Source organism: Macrosteles quadrilineatus, unplaced genomic scaffold, assembly GCF_028750875.1.
Source record: "Macrosteles quadrilineatus isolate MER2022 unplaced genomic scaffold, UCM_ALF_1.0 Scaffold_1__1_contigs__length_201487025, whole genome shotgun sequence".
NCBI lineage: Eukaryota > Metazoa > Arthropoda > Insecta > Hemiptera > Cicadellidae > Macrosteles > Macrosteles quadrilineatus.
This window is the reverse complement of record NW_026542594.1, coordinates 59,141,703-59,162,058: the sequence shown is the minus strand read 5'-3', so window position 1 is coordinate 59,162,058 and position 20,356 is coordinate 59,141,703. Positions and strand designations below refer to the sequence as shown.

The window sequence follows — 20,356 nt, the reverse complement described above, 5'->3', positions numbered from 1 at the left end:
ACTTGGTAGTGCTTACACCAACACTTTTACACATTCATACGTTTAACACATGGTTCACCAATATGTTGAGCGAAGTAATGTGAATTAATTGGTTTGTCACTGCAGTAATAATTTCAATATAAAATTTCTCAAAAATATACTATTTTATTAAGTAACTTTAAATCAAAACCATAATCGCAATGATATTTTTACGGGTGTGCGAGAAGTAAATTTAAGAGTTTAGTAGAGTTTTCAAAAACAATTTCATACTGTGAACTTTTTCAAGTCAAGTGTTTTATAGTGAAGTGACATGGGAGATTGCTTCAAAATTGCAAAATGAAGCTTTCCAAAACATTTTTATAGGGACTTTATGGTATTTCAAACAAAAAAAATTAAGCTATTGTAAAGCCAACAGCTTAACAGCTTACAATACAAACAAAAATACTTAAACCACTTAATTAACATTAGTGTAGATACCAAAATTTATTGATTCTTAATATCGATACTGAAACATAAAAAATCTAATTTCAATTCTTGACACCGATACTAATATTTTTAAGTTTTATGGAATTTTCTGAATGGATTGGTTATACTACACTTACTCTGTATTTATGTCTTTCCATAAGGTTTTTTTTAAGTAATTGGGTGTTTTTCAAGTAAAAAAAAATACTGCAGGAATGAAAAATTCCAACTAGGTAGCCAATTAAAGTTCTAACTCTTCTAAACACACTAACCTATTGACGCCGAATTACGAGTGTTACCACAGCCACCTCTAACACAAGACCGCGACGTTCGAACTGGCAACGCCGCAATCACACCCGTTCTGGGTCCGTCTTCGCTAGGCTATAACTTAAATAATGAGAGTATTGCTGTTTTCACTACTCTATAGAATGAATTCAAGATATTTAAATGGCATATAATTAAGGGTGGGCGAGTACTCGACCATCGAGTAATTACTCGACTTTTTCCAAATACTCGACCTCGAGTGGTAGTAACTACTACTCGAAAATCCGAGTCGAGTAGTTATAAAAAGTGCCACTTCACGATTTTCTACGCCTATATTTAATAAATGATATTTGTTTTCGTGATGATGTCTTATTTAATCCCCATTCCTACAAAAAACAACTATCTAACTTCATATATAGGCTAGTTCAGCGTAAACCAAATGTTCAACAAACAACCATCGTCATTCGGCAGAGCTAGCAAGAGGACTACTGACTCTACCACTACTTTAATTGTCCTACAACAGTCAAACAATACGTCTCGATAACGATACAGTAAGTTAAACAAAATAAAGCATTGAAAGAATCTATCGAGTTACATTAGTCGATAGTCAACAAGGGAGTCTCGTGATAAGTAAATTATAGGCAGATGATTCTTGAAGTTACTATAAAGTGATAGATTTTAGTTTGAATTGCCGTTAAAATTTTTTTTACCAAAATATATTAATACAACAAATAAAAATGAGCTTGCATAATATTTTTTCATCATAATCGGTATTGGTTTTTAGTTTTAGAAGTCTATATGTTACTGCAAGGAACATTGACGTATCGGAATCAAATGACGCAATCTTAAGTTCGACTTCAATTGAAACTTCAATCGCGGTGTTGCCAGATGGACAATAATTTTTGTACTTTTACAACTGTGGTAGTGGCGTAAACAAACTATAAGTATAATTTTCTAATGAGTTTAAATAAACATGATTTAAATTAGTCAAACTATTAACTTTTGTTTACGAATAAAGCTACATCAATTGTATGATAATTTTGCCGAAATTCACCATAATGGTGTAATGATAAATATGGCAACGTCACCCTGCAAAACAGCTGCCTAATGGGAAAACAAAGCAGAAGCAGAATAAGCAGTCAGCCAGCAGACCAACTAGGACTAGAGTGTATAGTCAATGCTAGAGCCGACGGAGAGAAAGAGAGAGAGAGAGACGAGAGAGTGAGAGAGACAGATGTTGCAACAACAAAACATAATGGAATGGAGTGATATGTAAATGTTAGTTTTGAATATTTTTACTTTGATGAGAATTTGTTTTGCAACTTATAATAAAATTGATTTTGTTTAGTGGAAGTTTAATAGAAAGTAAAATAATTAAGATGAAGTCTGCAGACTTTGCTAAAATGAAATAGTGCAGTATTGTTTGTTAAAATTTTATGATTGAGCACTTCAGTTTTTTATCGTAGAGAAAATAATTGTATAGATCAAAAGCTTCCTCAATTTTGAATTCAGTTTGTGTGTTATTGATGTTTTTACAGCTGTCCAGTACCTTGTCGGCAAATTTGTCCACCCTGTGAGAAAAACTGTCAAAACCGCTGTTGCCATTCTAAGTGTCAAAAAAAGTGTGGTGAACCTTGTGCTCCATGTAATGTAAGTAAAATTGTTATTCTATGGAATCTCTTTAAGTTTAAACTTTATTACTTAGGGACTTATCATGGGTCGAGTAACAAAAATGTTGAATTGGCACTTGTGCTAAAATCAGGTTGCTTTAGAAAGTATTGATTAAAAAAAAAAATATACTACAATGGGTTCATAATGTAGTCTACATTAACAACTCCTGTGAACATGGTCAAAATAGGGAACCCCTCCTGCAGTATTTTACGGTGAACAGCAATATTTTAAGATCATCATCCAAGTTACAGATATCATCATTGTCTGTCTTAAATGTGATAAGAACACCTCTCGTGATTACACCAAATTCATGAATTTTTTATTGTGCAATTAATTTTTGCAGTTGCTCTCTGTAATTTAAAATCAAGCCGCTTGCCAACCTCTAGTATAGGTACTAGAGGTGTGCGGATATCCGAAAAATCGGGTCGGATTCGGTTCGGTTCGGATACGGATATCCAAATTTGAGCCCAAATTTGATATCCAACACTATCCGTTATAATATTCGACCTTTTCGGATAGACAACATATTTTGACGTTTTGGACAGAATACTAAATCTTCATAACCATCATTAGTTTCCCAGGACAAAATTACAGCGATACGTTTCCAACGACGTAACAGCAAACGACAAAGAAGCCGTATGATGCAATACCGATATCTAGTTTAGTCGTTATCAGCTGTTTTGCTTTACGATTAGATTCATCTGGAACGAACAGACAGAAAGCAGAAAAGAACTACAATGGTCAAATGAAAGTCAACTCGTGCTTCTCTCCTGATACTAGGGGCGTTGGTAATAGTTTTTTTTTACAGTACTGTTTTAAAGTATAAAAATCTAGCCTACTTCTGTGCTGTTACGTAAACTATAGATTTAGGTAATGTTTCCCGAAAAAAGTCTGAATAGAAACAATAGAAAGGCAACACAATAGAAGGGTGGGAGGGGTTGGGCAATGACCTCGAAAGGAGCGCGAGTAGCAACAGTGAGTCGAGTAGGACGGGTGGGAGGAAGGGGCAGGTACGACCTTGAAGCTATATATAGTAGGGGTCTGCGGTACAGAAAATTTAAGGTTGGTACGGTTCGGTACGGTACAATATTTTGTACCTCGGTTCTCGGTACAAAATCGGTACGGTACGCGGCTACCCATATTTTTGCGGTTTTCTGCTCAGAACTGTATTTAAACCATTATTTTTAACTTTAATACATTTACATTACTATGGAAATGGATAGTATCCTACATCATTCATGGTTTTCTAACAACAATTACTGTACCACACATTATTAAAACAAAACCTTTTACTACTACGAGGATTGTGTCAAGAAAAATCACAGTTAAGATAAAGGCTTTACCTATTTTACTCTGAGATACTTTAATAGCCATGATAATAGTGGTTTTAAAAATAGGATAAGAGTTTTTAGGAATAAACATGTTTGAAACATTTATTGACAAGATAATTTCACACAACTGGTAAATTATTTCCAACCAACACAATGTATAGTTGTTTTTTTTTTTATTTTTAAAAACATATAGGGCCTTAAAGCATTCAGTACAATGACAGTGTAGTTGCCAGCTGTTCACAGCAGACGACAATGAAAAACTGGAGGTAATGATGAAGTAATGGCAAAGAGCACTTTTTTTATCAGCTTCAAAACTAGTTATAAGATGAATACAACTCTTGCAAAGTTTTTTTCTGAAACTAAAATTAGGATTATCACAGAGTAAGATTATTTTATTTTCATTTACAAAGTTAACATCCACAATATCAATCATATCAATCATTAGTTTATCTCAGGCTCAATCCAATTTTCTTAGTATATTTTAAAGCTGTTCCAAAGAATCAAAAGACCCAGGCCTTGACCTAATTATTTAGGAGAGCCTATATATAAATTGATTAGGTTACAATGAGTGTAGCAAAATCAGTATCTAGTTCATAAGATTTAGATTGCATGAAGTGCCTTCAACACAATTAAAAAGATAGGAAACTAAAAAACATTTAAGCCTTAAACAGCCACATCTAACAATATAAGACAAGATACAGAACATGTAATGACATAATTTGAGACCGAGTAGGCTTGAAAAACGAAAACAAATTATGCAAACAACAACAACAATGCTTGTGGTTTCGTCAATAGAAAGATAAAATATCTATAACAAAATTTTAACTTATAAAATAAGATTGTAGATTAGTTTAATATGTAGCCATAAACAGTTTTATGGCAGTAGGCAATGGCCAGCGGAAAATTGAATATTCACGAAAATACTGACTGAGTTAGAGATAACATTTAACAGTCATCATAAAACTATTATATTTATGATAAAATAGAATTAGGGAAAGTCGTAAAGCAATAAAAGTGATAAAACTCAACAATTCTTGGAAGTACTTGAATACAACAATTATTGTCATGATAAAATTTTATTGACGTGATAAAATGTTAATGGATTTGGGACTGCTAATGGGTTTTTTATTGCATCATCACCCTTGTAATAAATTATGAAGATCGTAAACAAACATCTGATAAGACTTTTATGTGCTGGGGGAACCAACTGTCGTTGACTACGATAGTAAACTGAAAGTAATTTATTATTATAATTGGCTGTACCAAGCTGTACCGAACCGATGACGGTAATTAAGCTTGTACTGTACTGTACCGACTTTTTCGGTGCACCGCAGACCCCTAATATATAGACTTGCACTACTTCCCTAAACCTAAAGGACTGGCGAATGGTATTCCAATCACAGGACGAGATACGTTGTTATTCGGGTATTCATTGCCCTGTTTGACTTTGGATTGTCTTATTGTGTAGAAACTTTGAATAATCAAAAATTAAATTAGAACTAACCATGTTTATTTACCATTGATTGTGTATATTAAATGATAGGGACCAGTGAAAACATACAAACTTTTGTCATGATTTGAATTTCAACATCAAAATACAATATTGCACAATCATGATATTTTAGGCCATTGACCTTTATTATGCATCCGGTATTGCTGTTTCAAAGAGAAGCATGTTGATAAATTATAAATTGATATTCCCGTAGTTAAAAAGAATGATTTTATAAACCTATAAAACAAAATCATAAAATCTTACATAAAGATAAGAAAAATAACAGCAATTGTAAAAAGGGTATAAAGATAACAACGTCATTATACTTCCTCTTTGTTCTTCGATTTCTTGAGGTTTTCTTCATCACGCATTCAACAAGTTGCCTAGTTGCCATGGTTACTAATCACCCATGTCGTTATCAGCTTTTGTAACATAGCGCACAGCAGGTGGTAAAACTTGACAAAAATCGGTTAATTTTTATCTATTACTAGCTGTAACCCGCGGGCGTTTAACTTTTTAATTTTCAAGATGATCTCGTTCGCATGGCTCAATCACGTCCTGGTTGAAGTTCGTTCGCTACGCTCACTCACCTTTAGGTTGGAGCTCGTTTGCTACACTCACTCACCTTTAGGTTGGAGCTCGTTCGCTGCGCTCACTTGCCTTCAGGTTAGCTCGTTCGCTACGCTCACTTGCCTTCAGGTTAGCTCGTTCACTACGCTAACTCGCCTCCAGGTTGAAGTTCGTTCGCTATGCTCACTCACCTTTTGGTTGCAAATTAGCTGTTGTCATAAATGTAAAAGAAATAATAGTGCTGCACCCTGTTGGTAATCCTTGTAACTTTAATGCTATTGAACATCATAGAACAGAACCAACTTGTTTAATTGAAACAGCTGTTAAGATTCATTAATTCCATTTCTCATAAGGTTAACATGGGAAACTCCAGAGCCACTGGGGCGGAGCCGATTGGACGGATCACGAAATTGATGGTGTATATAAACCTATTCCATGAAATTCTACACGTATGTAGCAAGTTTCAGCAATCGGCTCAGCGGTGTCTGAGTTTATCACTGCCAAATATATATATATATACAGTCTAACCTTGATATAACAAACCTCGATATAACAAATTCCTTGATATAACGAATTTTTTGAATCCCATAAAACTCTCCATAAGACACAATGTATGTTTTACCTCTACATAACGAACAAACCATATCAACGACCTTGATTTAACGAATTTTTCATGATCCCGGCTAAAATAAGACACCTCAATATAACGAATTTATCATTGTCAGAACCTCTACATAGCGAATTTAACCTCTACTTAACAAATTGTCTGTGTCTCTCCCTCAATACAACGAACCCCCCACCCCATTATTGTTTTTGAAAAATCAGTTTCTTCATCAAATGAAATGGAAAGGTGACGTCATCGCTCGCGCTAACATTGGTCTGCTCCAGTTTAACACATCGCTGTCTGCCGTCTGCTGTCGCCGCTGCATGCGCGCTATGTTACAACTGAGAACTGATTTCATTTACTGAGGACTGATGACGTAATGTGTAGTAAGCTGTGATTGGGTGATAAGTAAATATGGTGAATTGTACGTACAATTTTTGGATGAAGAAAAACCTAAGAAAGAAAAAAATAGAAGAACAAAGCAAAGAGAAAGAATAGAAACATCGTTATCTTAACATTCCTTTTACGAGTGTTTTTATTATCTTTAAGTTGGCTATGATTATACACTTTTATAATGACTTATCTAATAATTTTTATTATTTTCAATACGATGTGTTTAAAGTAAGGCAACACCAAATCCATAGGGGTCAATCCATATCAAGTGGTCCAGAAATAATTTAATTGGTTGCTTCAAGATTTTTAATTTTTTTCATATTTTTATCCTTAAAAGTACATATCATTAGAAGTACAAAAATACAATTATTTTATTTTTATTTAATTTTTCTACTGTATGGCGGCCATTTTTTTGTTAGTCGAATGCCCGTTTTCAGCGATTTCAGAGCTCTACGTTAAATTAAATATCTCTGGTTCTACTAATCCTAGAACATTAAAATAAAAACCAATCTCTTCAGAAAGATCTAAACTTTAATATAGTAGTATAGTTATGCACTTAAAACTAAATATATAGGTCTAATTACCTGTTTAAAGTTTAACGCAACGATGTTACGAAAACAGATTTTTAACAATTTATTTTTACATAAAGGCAATTGACTATGTGTTTGTTATTTTTTTATCTAATAGTTATAGGTGTGTACTCCAAATTCTCAAAGTTTCAAGTTGTGGACTTGCATAGGGTATTAAATACAAAATTTCAAAATCTTAAAATTTTCAAAATTTCAAAAGTTTGACGTTTAATATCTCTGTTGGGCATGAAAATAAAAATTTCAAATTTGGCTCAGATATAGTACTAAGTAAGAGTATTATCCTGTTATAATTTTATTTTGTGGACTCAACTGGTTTTAAAGTTATGAAACATTGAAAAGTACTCAAATTAGCATTATACGCGTATAGCGTAGGAAGCATAATATGATATTATAATACACTATCAATGTATTTTTTATTTATTAATAATGTTATATTTTAATAATATATTTTAAGCATTTTGATGTTTTAAAACACTCTACTTTGCTGTCTGCCACAGGTACAAATCTGTGAAAGGATTGTGTTCAGGGAATTGGTAGACGTCCTTTGAATCAAAATCAAGTTCCAATTCTTTTTTTGCTACTTCTTCACTGTCTACATAAACGTATTGAATACCTTTAAGGTTTTTTAACAAAAGTTAAACATATCCTTAGCATTCAAAATTAGGTTGTCAATGGTACATTGTAAACTATTAGTGACTTCGCTCTTTGTAGTGCCTCATACACCATTGCAGGCATTTTTTCCGTGCGCAGTAGTGTATCAAAAAATGCCTCGCATCTGGTATTTTAGTACCTGTGACTGAATATTTCAGTAAAAAAATTGTTTTATGATACTGTATAGCCACGGCCACCTATAAATCCAGGCCGTGGCCTGGTAGAATTTGCAACGTCACAAGTAGTGTTGTTTAGCGCCAGACGTCCCATAAGATAACATGGCTGACTTGTGTATTATTAATTTAAATTTATGAACATAAATGAATTAAAAGAAAATAAATCACATAGGGTTTAAAACCAAAACAATATTAATTTAAAAACCATTTCTATAAATTTAAAGTGGAGTCAATATTTTCCGATTATGTAGGAGGCACTACAAAGAGCGAAGTCACTAATAGAGTCTACAATATACCATTGACAACCAAATTTTGAATGCTAAGGATATGTTTAACTTTTGTTAAATACACCTTTAAGGTATTCAATTCCTTTATGTAGACAATGAAGAAGTAGCAAAAGATGAATTAGAACTTCAATATTGATTCAATATTGATGGACGTCCACCAATTCCCTGAACACAATCCTTTCACAGATTTGTACCTGTGGCAGACAGCAAAGTAGAGTGTTTTAAAACATCAAAATGCTTAAAATATATTATTAAAATATAACATTATTAATAAATAAAAAATACATTGATAGTGTATTATAATATCATATTATGCTTCCTACGCTATACGCGTATAATGCTAATTTGAGTACTTTTCAATGTTTCATAACTTTAAAACCAGTTGAGTCCACAAAATAAAATTATAACAGGATAATACTCTTACTTAGTACTATATCTGAGCCAAATTTGAAATTTTTATTTTCATGCCCAACATAAAGTTACACACACATACATACATAAAGTTAATTTTTGAGGTTGGTTATTATATTAAACGTCAAACTTTTGAAATTTTGAAAATTTTAAGATTTTGAAATATTGTATTTAATACCCTATGCAAGTCCACAACTTGAAACTTTGAGAATTTGGAGTACACACCTATAACTATCAGATAAAAAAATAACAAACACATAGTCAATTGCCTTTATGTAAAAATAAATTGTTAAAAATCTGTTTTCGTAACATCGTTGCGTTAAACTTTAAACAGGTAATTAGACCTATATATTTAGTTTTAAGTGCATAACTATACTACCATATTAAAGTTTAGATCTTTCTGAAGAGATTGGTTTTTATTTTAATGTTCTAGGATTAGTAGAACCAGAGATATTTAATTTAACGTAGAGCTCTGAAATCGCTGAAAACGGGCATTCGACTAACAAAAAAATGGCCGCCATAAAGTAGAAAAATTTAATAAAAATAAAATAATTGTATTTTTGTACTTCTAATGATATGTACTTTCAAGGATAAAAATTTAAAAAAAATTAAAAATCTTGAAGCAACTACCTTTGGACCACTTGAAATGGATTGACCCATAGTTGATAATTATTACAGAATTTACATTCGTCTGTTGTGATTTAAAGCAGTACTGTAGCACTGTAGCCTACCGGCCTATCACGAGCAGTAGCTTACCAAACTCTCTACTGTTTTGTTTTGTTCTTTACGTGGTTTATTGCTATACAATACAGTGTTTGGCTAGGTTTTAGGTGAGTTAGAGAAAGCTATGATTTTAAAATTACAGTTTATACATGTACCAAGGTCAATGACTAGAAATGTCATGATTGCGCAATATTAAAGAATCCTATCCTTTAGTACCCCGGACAAAGGGAAACTGGTCGATAATTGTCCGGATTTTGTCTCTCGCCCTTCTTGAAGAGAGGTTTGAGCTCTGCATATTTTAAATGGTCTAAAAAAAAAACTTTTCCAGACCATTTAAAATATGCAGAGCTCAAACCTCTCTTCAAGAAGGGCGAGAGACAAAATCCGGACAATTATCGACCAGTTTCCCTTTTACCATCATTTTCAAAAGTGTTTGAAAAATTAGCATCCAAACAAATCTCAAACTTTCTCGAGAATAACAATATCTTGGCTAATGAACAATTTGGTTTCAGAAAGCGCTTAAGCACAATGAAAGCTTTATCAGATTTGATTAGTGAGGTTTCATGGGCTTTGGATGGGTCACAGAGCACAATGGGAGTGTTTTGTGACCTATCCAAGGCATTTGACTGTGTCAACCATGATATACTTTTAAAAAAGCTAAAAATGTATAACTTTTCAAAAGAATCTGTTTTATGGTTGACTTCATACTTGACAAATCGATTTCAAAGAACAGTAATTTTTAAAAATAATGAAAAATCAATATCAGAATGGGAAAAAATTACAGTTGGTGTTCCCCAAGGGTCAATTCTCGGACATTTACTCTTTATTTTATATATAAATGACTTGCCTAAAAATGTTTCCAACAACCTTGTTTTATATGCCGACGATACAACTGCAGTTGTCAAATCTAAAAATGATTCAGAACTATCTCTCAAAGTTAAACAAGCCCTATCGGAATTGGAACGGTGGTTCAATATTAACGGTTTAAAAATGAATCAAGATAAAACCCAATTGGTAAAGTTTTGTACTGCTCAGGCAAGAGAGTTTAGTGACCAAAATTTATGTGTTCAAGATGATGCAAAATTTCTCGGATTGTACGTAGACTCAAATTTAAATTGGAACAAAAGCATTGAAAATTTGATTAGTAGACTGAATTCGGCATGTTATCAAATGATATGTTTAAGAAACACAATTGACTTAAAAACTTGTTTGATGTTATATTATGCATACTTCTATTCAATTCTTCAATATGGAATTGAATTCTGGGGCTTTGCATCAAACATTGATTTAATTTTTAAGATACAGAAAAGGTTTTTAAGAATAATGATATTTGCTCCTTGGAGAACATCATGTAAACCTATTTTTAAAGAATTAGGGATAATGACTGTTCCGAGTTTAACCATTTTTAAAACACTTTTGATGGTGGAGGGAAATTTTGAAAAATTATCTAGTGAAAATGTCAAGCATAAGTACGATACTAGGTTTAAATATAATTTTCAATATCCGCGGCACCGTCTTTCATTAGTAGAAAAAACTCCGACATACATGGGCAAAAAGTTTTTTAATAAATTGTCTCAAGAGCTCAAAAACAAAATACAGTCTAAGCATTTCAAGAGCAGCCTTACTAATTTTCTTTTAAGGGAAACATATTATAGTATAGATGAGTTTTTATGTGATCAAGATGTGTAATTATTTGGTATTTTAAATGCAATGTTTAAGTTTATCTATTTTGTCTACAACAATTATTTCTATTTTCATAGCGTTAGTTTATTTTATTCTTTTATAACTCCTTAGTTTTAAGGTATTTGTATACTGTATTGACAATGTCACCTGTTTTATAGTATTGCTATATTTTGTAAACGTTATGTGACAATAAAGATTTATTTATTTATTTATAATCGAGGTTCTACTTTACAATGTAAACACTGTAATGTAAAGTATTGTAGCCTATGCTACTTTAATTGTGTTTTAATGAGATCAAATCACGACCTATATTGACTGATGCTGGTTCTGAACCTCGACTTAGCGAAATTCCTGCAAACCTAACCTCAATATAACGAACCTCGTTTTAACGAAATCCTTGATATAACGAATATTCAGTTCGGTCCCTTCAGATTCGTTATACCGAGGTTGGACTGTACATATATATACATACAAACATCCTCTTTTATACTTATAGATTTAATTATCAATGTACTTTATTGGTAGGCCTACTGTATTAATAAATTGGCAGATTTTTGTCAAATTTTACACCAAATTTATTGATATTTCAAGGTGAATATCAATAAAACAATTACTATTACTAACAAATATTTTTATTCATTTAAAAGATTGGTTTATGGTATTGGGTTCCCCACTGAGTGCAGCCGAGCGGCACTAATGAGGGTTCAACCGCCTTGGAGGTGGACAATAGACGGCTTATCAGACCCGACTCTATGTTTCAAAATCAAAAAACAATAATTTGGGACCATACTGCATGACAATAATGGACTGCAATTGTTGAACATAACAATCCATTTTTAACTAACTAAGATTAAGTTATAGGCCTACTATTCAAATACAATTTTAAAAATTATCTTGGTATTTTACTTGGGGTAATGAAGTTATGTAGGCTAGTGTAATTCTCGGTTCATCAAGGTTCTACTGAATTATGTTTGGCAGTGAATAAGTGTAGAATGAAATTTATAAATTCAGGGAAACACACCTTTTACAGAGTTATAAAACCTAATTGCCCTAATTAACTTGCAGATTTGAGCTAGAGCCCAGCTTAGTGCATTAGTGGTTTTCTAAACTTGGCTAACCCCAGAATGCCACTTAAGGCCAATATAATCCATTCCAAAAACGTAAGGAAATACAATGTGAAAATAAACTTTTCCTATACAGTTACCTAACAATGAATTTGAACTGAATTTGAACAACATGTTCTCTCACTGATTTGAGAAAGCAAAGTGGCCAATTCGCTCTAATTACTTTGTCTCACTCACTTCAGATTTGGAACGTGAAGGCACGAAATAGTGAGCGCGTAACATGCAGACAAGGTCGTATGCGCGCGAAATACGTTGGCAGCACTGGATGTAAATCAGCTGGTCAGCTGTTGTACTGTTGTATCATTAAATGTAATATTAAAAGTTCACTTCTGTGTAAAAATATGTCACGTTTCTTTACCAATTTATTTGTTTTATGGTAACTGTAGGAAAAATATAATGTACAACTCGAGTGCAAAGTGCAATTGCCTCACTCGAGAAACCATTCCTCACTCCCCTACGGCTCGTGAGTAAGTATTTCTCTCAAGTGAGTCAATTGCTCCCTTTGCTCACTAGTCGCACAAATAAATATTTACTTGTGAGAACCAGGAAACAACATAAAACATAACCTCAAGTAAACAAGCCCAAACGTTTGACATCAGTCACCTGCTGAGCTAAAGTGTTGTGTGAAGATTTCTGGCTGCTAGTGTACTTAATTCAAGCAACCAACTTTTGAAAATAGATGTTGAGAATTGTGATTTTCAAGAGAGAAAAAAAACTGTGGACGGTGGCTAATTTGAAAATTTTATGATTCAAAATCGTCATTTAAGTTTATTTACACAGCTTTATAGTGTTTTATAGGTTAAAAATACATATGCAGCTTATTATTAACGGCGCCGAACTATCCGAATCCGAAAATATCCAAATCCGAACCTCCTCATATCCGAACCGAGCCTCAACTATCCAATCCGAATCCGATCCGAAATGAAATTTCACCATCCGCACACCTCTATAGGTATCCAAAGCGAGCTCTCAAGCCAATAGTTGAGGGATAGAGTCATGTGACCTTGCTCAGAGCCTTGCCACATAAATGAATGTTGTAGATGTTGTTGGAACCATGTGGCTACAATTGTACTCATAGTTGCTGCAAGAGGAAGTTAAGTGAGTAATGTGACCGTAATCCTTGCACAGATCCTTGCCACATACATGAATGTTGTCTATATTGCAGGAACCATGTGGTTACTATTGTACTCACGGTTGCTGCAAGAGGAAGTTTAGTGAGTAATGTGACCGTAATCCTTCCTCAGAGCCTTGTTACATATTTGAATGTTGCCTATATTGCAGGAACCATGTGGTTACTATTGTACTCACAGTCGCTGCAAGAGGAAGTGTAGTGAGTTGTGTGACCGTGAACCTTGCTCTGAGCCTTGCCATAAAAAGCTGCCTTGCAAACATGCTTGTGTAGGCTTCTGTGGTGAACCTTGTCCTCCATGCAAGCAGTGTTCCCCGGAACGCTACCAGCCACATTATGATATATTTGGTGGGCCTGATGAGGAAGATGACCTTACTGAAAGGTAAAGTAGCTACGTTCTCTCTGTCTTTGCAAAATAAATCAGTGATATATTGGTAGTAATCTGACATGAACTGGTACTACATGAAGCACCCCCTCCCCTGTCTAACGGGACAAGGTGTAGGAAAAGAGAAAGTTTGTCAGAATGGCAGACTTGCCCTTTGTAAAGTCTGGTTCACATGCCCTCCCTCACCCTCAGTCGCTCGCATAATTCTACTAAACAAAAGTTTCTGAGTGTTAATTTTAAAATAAATGTTTGAATTCAATGACTAAAGCATAGATCTGATAGAACTTTACTCTAATTTATAAATGGGCTTATCAGAATGTATCAGCCATTTGCCATTTTTTTCTTCTTCTTTACTTTTATATGTAAAGACTAGCTGACCCAGCGAACTTCGTATCGCCTAAGTTATAGGTTTCCCCTAAGACAGACCGATGGAAAGAAAGTACCGTTACGTTTAATTTTCAAGATGATCTCGTTCGCATCGCTCAATCACGTCCTGGTTGAAGTTCGTTCGCTACGCTCACTCACCTTTGGGTTGGAGCTCGTTCGCTACGCTCACTCACCTTTAGGTTGGAGCTCGTTCGCTGCGCTCACTTGCCTTCAGGTTAGCTCGTTCGCTACGCTCACTCGCCTCCAGGTTGAAGTTCGTTCGCTACGCTCACTCACCTTTTGGTTGCAAATTAGCTGTTGTCATAAATGTAAAAGAAATAATAGTACTGCACCCTGTTGGTAATCCTTGTAACTTTAATGCTATTTAATTGAAACAGCTGTTAAGATTCATTAATTCCATTTCTCATAAGGTTAACATGGGAAACTCCAGAGCCACTGGGGCGGAGCCCTTTTAAGAATTTCGAAACGGGAAATAGTTTACTTCCTATTCGCATACCTACAGAATTTACACACCAAATTTCATAACGATCGGTGAAGTCGTTCCGGAGGAGTTTGCAGACAAACACTGTGACACGAGAATTTTATATATTAGATATCTTTTAATTTAGCCTACAAGAAAAGAAAGAATATGTTTTGTTTGGGATCTCCTTAATAAAAGAGAAAAGACTGCACGTTTGATACAGTTAATTTCAATAAGTTAATGTGCAACTATGCGACAATTTTTTCTAAAAAAATAACAGCTTACAGTGTAAAAGAATCGTGTGCACTGTGCAGCAAAATATGTTTCTTCGGGTGCTTTTAACAAACATTCCATAGTTTTAATTAATTTCAAAAGTGTTTATGTTCCTGATGATACCAAGAGCAAGGCTGGGCAGAATGGATTCACTGTGAACCAGCCGGGTACGACGTAACTACAACCATAGATAAAACATACTCCCTTGAGTTGGTTAGTCTATGCTACAACTTCAACTTCCTTCCGTGCGTGAAGGGGTGGCAACGATCGATTGGAACAATCGATGTTTTGATCCAAAAATATTCATATTGATATATAATCGGAAAAATAGATGTTTTATTAAAATATTATGTAAAGCCATATGTCAAGATTTAGTTAACTGATATAATTGAACGTCAAATCTAGGTCTTTGTAAGACAAAAGAAAATCACACCGTTTTAAACTTTTAACCTAATTTTATACTCTTTATAAACAAACACATTCTACATATCGGTTCTCGATATTTATCAATGTATCTCTAAACCCTTCCCACAATAATAGACTCACACACAAATAACGACATCAAAGCAATCGTCATTTGCTCCATTGAAACACGAACGTCGATTGGCTGACATGACAGTGCAGCGTGGCCTCTCGACCAATGAGAACTCTTTTTACATACTTTGATTTATCTTAGATAGTCAACATTCACCATTCATTATAATATTACAAAATTGACATGGACTATGCGTATGATGTTTTTCAATCAATAAATATGTTATAGTAGCACTTAAAACTTCACTTAATCTCTTAAACTAGGTAGATAGAGATAGTACAGATATAATATGGATCTACTTTTTGGTGCAATAGGCAAGTGCAAGCCTAACCCTCTGATTTCGACGATGTTGTAATTGAATCAAATTTTTCTTATTATGCGTAATACAGGGATGAAACTGAACATTTAGACAAGTTTTGGTTATTTATTTTGTTCTAAAAATAAAAATAATACATAATACATAAGGTCTGACTTATTGATACAGACATTTTTTAGTATAATTTCATGTTGAAGACACTCACGCACCGGTTGTCTGAGACTGAATTCTGACTGTCTGACATCTTGAAATGTAGATTGTATTGTGTTGTGCAATATCATCTGCCTGCAGAGAGAACAGCTGAAGCTAAACCCGGGCACTTAAGCTGTTTTGAACTAAATAGTGTTCTAAGTTGGCTACTAAAGTTGTTAGCGTGATTAAAAAACTAATAGCTATCAAATAATTAAATGTTAAAATAAAATATCTATCCATCCCTGTCGGGTCCAAACCGTGGGGCCTGAGTTACAAACTTGTAACCAAGAAACTTGGAACCCGCTCTCCATCTTCCGTCATGGACAGGGTCACTATGGAGAGGATAGTCGAGTCCCTTTTCCCGGCTCACGCGTTGCGCCCACTGCGGGATTTTGGAAGGGTGGACGACGTCCCACTTTTCAGCCCTGAAGAGCTGGTGGCGGCCGTCATATCCCTGAAGAACAACAAAGCTCCTGGTCCCGATGGGGTACCCGGTGAAGTCCTCAAGAAGGTTTTGACAACCAACCCCTTGATCCTTTTGAGCATGTACAACGCCTGCCTGGTTGAAGGGGTTTTCCCCTTGTGCTGGAAGACAGCTAGGCTTGTGCTTGTTGGGAAGGGCAAGGGAGACCCAGATCTGCCATCCTCTTACAGACCTCTGTGTATGTTGGATACGGCTGGCAAAGTCCTCGAGAAATTGATCCGTTCCCGGCTAAATTCAGCCGTTGTCGCTGCGGGAGACCTCTCCCCTCGTCAGTATGGATTCAGGATGGGGCGATCAACGATTGATGCGATTGAGGAGGTGAAGCAAGCCGTGATTAGAGCTGAGGATTTTAACCACTACTCTCGCTGGGTTGTGCTGCTCGTAACGCTCGATGTGCAAAATGCATTTAATTCGGCGAGGTGGTGCGATATGCTGGACGCTCTGGAGAACACCTTCCACGTGCCGGCATACCTCATGCGCATCATAGAGGATTATCTCCGGTTTCGCCTCCTAACGTATGACACTGCGGAGGGCCCGCGGACAATGAGTGTCACTTCTGGTGCTGCCCACGGTCTCTCGCTTGCTCTGAGCAAAACCGTGATCGTGATTTTGACAAAAAAACGGATTGACACCATCGTGCCGTTGAGGGTGGGAGCCGTCGAGGTTCAAACTGTTCGTTCTGCCAAGTATCTTGGGGTCATGGTAGACAGCAAGCTTAGCTGGCGGGATCAGATCTTCCGTACAGCGGACAAGGCCGCTAGGGTGGTTTCTTCTCTTAGCCGGTTGATGGCCAATGTCGGAGGGCCTCGGTCCAGTCGTAGAAGGCTGTTAATGTCTTCGGTCCAGTCCGTACTCTTGTACGGTGCGGAGGTGTGGGCAGGCGCACTAAATAAGGAGGCGTACAGGATGCGGCTCGCCCGAGTGCAGCGTCAGGCAGCACTGAGGGTAGCATCTGCCTACCGAACAGTGTCCGAGCCCGCCGTCCTGGTGATTGCTGGAGTCATCCCCGTCAAACTTTTGGCGGCGGAGAGAAAGGCAATTTACCGGCGCCGTGGGGAGGACGAGGCACGAACAGAGGAACGCACCCGCACCTACCAGCTTTGGCAGGAGGGCTGGGAACAAGAGACACGGGGACTCTGGACCAGGCGACTGATACAGCAGGTCCAACCTTGGGTTGATCGGCGGTACGGAGAGGTGGACTTCTACCTCACCCAATTTCTGACGGGACACGGCTTTTTCCGGTCGTACCTGTTCAGGATGGGCAAAGCCGTGTCACCCTACTGCATATACTGCCCAGGCATTCTCGATGATGTGGAACATACATTTTTCCACTGCCAGCGCTGGGAAAGGCCCCGCCTGGAGGCTCAACAGTTAATAGGACTGCTGTCGGTGGACACGGTCATACCGATTATGACGGAGGGTGAGGACAATTGGACCTGTGTGTCACATTATATCCAGGGTATTCTCCGCGCCAAGAAGATCGACCTTGACCGGGATGCGGTGTAGGTCATTAAGAATCTAAATGCCAGAAACGGTGCGAGCCCTGAGGGCTTAGGTCACATGTTGGCCTGACTTGAAGTAATGTGACAAACAATTCCAGGTCTGTGTCCAACAGAGTAGAGGGGGTTTTTTAGTGAGTAGTCTGATAATTTTCAGGAGTCTCACACTACAGGCTGGCTAAAAGCATTTTCCCTCCTCTCCCTAAAAAAACAAAAAATCCCTGTCGGGTGGCGAAATCGACGTTTGGCAATCGATTCTTGATACCGATATTCCTAGTATTGGCAATGTCCGAGTATCGGTGGTATCAATAATCGACACATCCTTATCTAAAACTCATTTTGGAGTCCTAAATTAGTTTTAAATATGCATCGGGACGTAATTGTTGCATCGGGACTTAATCAATGCATCGGTCTTTTTTTATGCATCGGTCTTTTTTTATGCATCGAGGCCAAATCGATGCATCGTGATTTCGATGCATGCTGAATCGAATCGAAATTTCGATGCATCGCACACCCCTATTATAGACCCTTCTAAATAATTAGGTCCAGGCCTGAGTCTTTGGAGCTTTAAAATATACTAAGAAAGAAAATTCAATTGAGCCTAAGATGAAAGAACCAAGTTATAATAACCAAGTTTTAATTGGAAATAATTTACCAGTTGTGTGAAATTATCTTGTCAAATTGTTGTTTCAAACATGTTTATTACTAAAAATTCTTAACCTAATTTTAAAACCACTTTATCATGGCTATGACTTATCTTAGTTTTAAAATAGGTAAAACCTTTATCTTAAATTTATTCTTTGTTCTTGACACAATCCTGTTAGGAGTAAAAGGTTTTAATAATGTGGTACTGTAATGAATGTAGGATACTATTTATTTTCATAGTAATGTTAATGTATTAACATAAAAAATAATTGTTTAAATACAATTTTGAGAAGTAAAAGGAAAAAAATTAAAAAAATAGTTGTAGCCGTGTGCCCTACTGATTTAGTACCAAGAACCAAGGTACAAAATATTGTACCGTACCGACCATCAATTATGTACAGCAAACCTCTAGTTACTAATTACCCAACCAAAGGCTTCTAAAGTTGCCATGGTTACTAATCACCCAACCAAAGGCTACTGAAGCTGCCATGGTTACTAATCACCTAATCACAAACTGTTGTAACATAGCAAGCACACAGCAGACAGTATGTGTAAAGGCCAGTACACACTAGGACACCTGGTCGCTTATCAGCCGGCGACCTGGTTGACAAGCGACCAAATTGCACAAATATCGCTGTGTGTGTACGGGTCTGTCAATTTGATTGACGGCGATTTGTAGGTTGCCAGGCAACTTTTTGGTTTTTGGACATGTCTCGAAAACCTGGGGGTTTCCGATCAACCATTTTATCGCCGGGCAATCAGATTTCTCAAAAAACTAGAGTGTGTACGGTTCAGCCACTAAGTTGATCAACTAAATATGGCTTGTGCATGCGCAATACCACTAAAAATAAGCTTACAGAACAAAATCATGCTTAAATCTCAATCTCTAGCGTCCTCTTTCAATGTGAGGTGTCACGGGCGCCACTGGTCATGGCGCAACTGTCATTTGACATCAGTAAAATAGTTCTTAAAATCTAGGAGTGCCATGTGGCTGTAACTATTTCTACATTGAAGCCACCCTTAGGCTAAAATCTTATAAACAATTTATTTCTTCTTCTCTGCTTCCCACAATTAAATATAATCATAACTTTGGCAGCCATTTCCTCTTCGACGGCGGGCATGGTGTTGTACACACTTAGATAGGCCCAAGTGCAACTATGCTCGAACCAGAACAAAACACATCTTATCCATCCCCACCAAATTTTGATTGATTTACTCCTTTATTGAAAGTGCTAAGGTATCCTAGGCTGTACCCCCCAGCAATACTTTCAATCATCAACTTAGTCGCTCGTCAACCAGGTCGCCGGTTGATAAGCGACCGGGTGTCCTAGTGTGTACCGGCCTTTAGGAGCAGACGTTTGTCAGTGCAAGGATAGTTTGACCTTGAAACTATTGATTCCCCCAGCAATACTTTCAATCATCAACTTAGTCGCTCGTCAACCAGGTCGCCGGTTGATAAGCGACCGGGTGTCCTAGTGTGTACCGGCCTCTAGGAGCAGACGTTTGTCAGTGCAAGGATAGTTTGACCTTGAAACTATTGATTCCCCCAGCAATACTTTCAATCATCAACTTAGTCGCTCGTCAACCAGGTCGCCGGTTGATAAGCGACCGGGTGTCCTAGTGTGTACCGGCCTCTAGGA

At 36.3% G+C, this 20,356-nt stretch overlaps 1 protein-coding gene across 5 annotated transcripts in view; it reads left to right on the top strand.

The window, feature by feature from the left end:
• The window catches only part of LOC128983219 (NFX1-type zinc finger-containing protein 1-like), a 125,743-nt gene that overhangs the window by 89,426 nt on the left and 15,961 nt on the right, over window positions 1-20,356 (top strand). For all 5 annotated transcript variants that reach the window (XM_054402435.1, XM_054402433.1, XM_054402434.1 and 2 more), the window contains 2 exons: window positions 2,244-2,355; window positions 13,693-13,922. In XM_054402435.1, coding sequence (XP_054258410.1) covers window positions 2,244-2,355; window positions 13,693-13,922 — 342 coding nt within the window. The remainder of the gene's footprint in view (window positions 1-2,243; window positions 2,356-13,692; window positions 13,923-20,356) is intronic.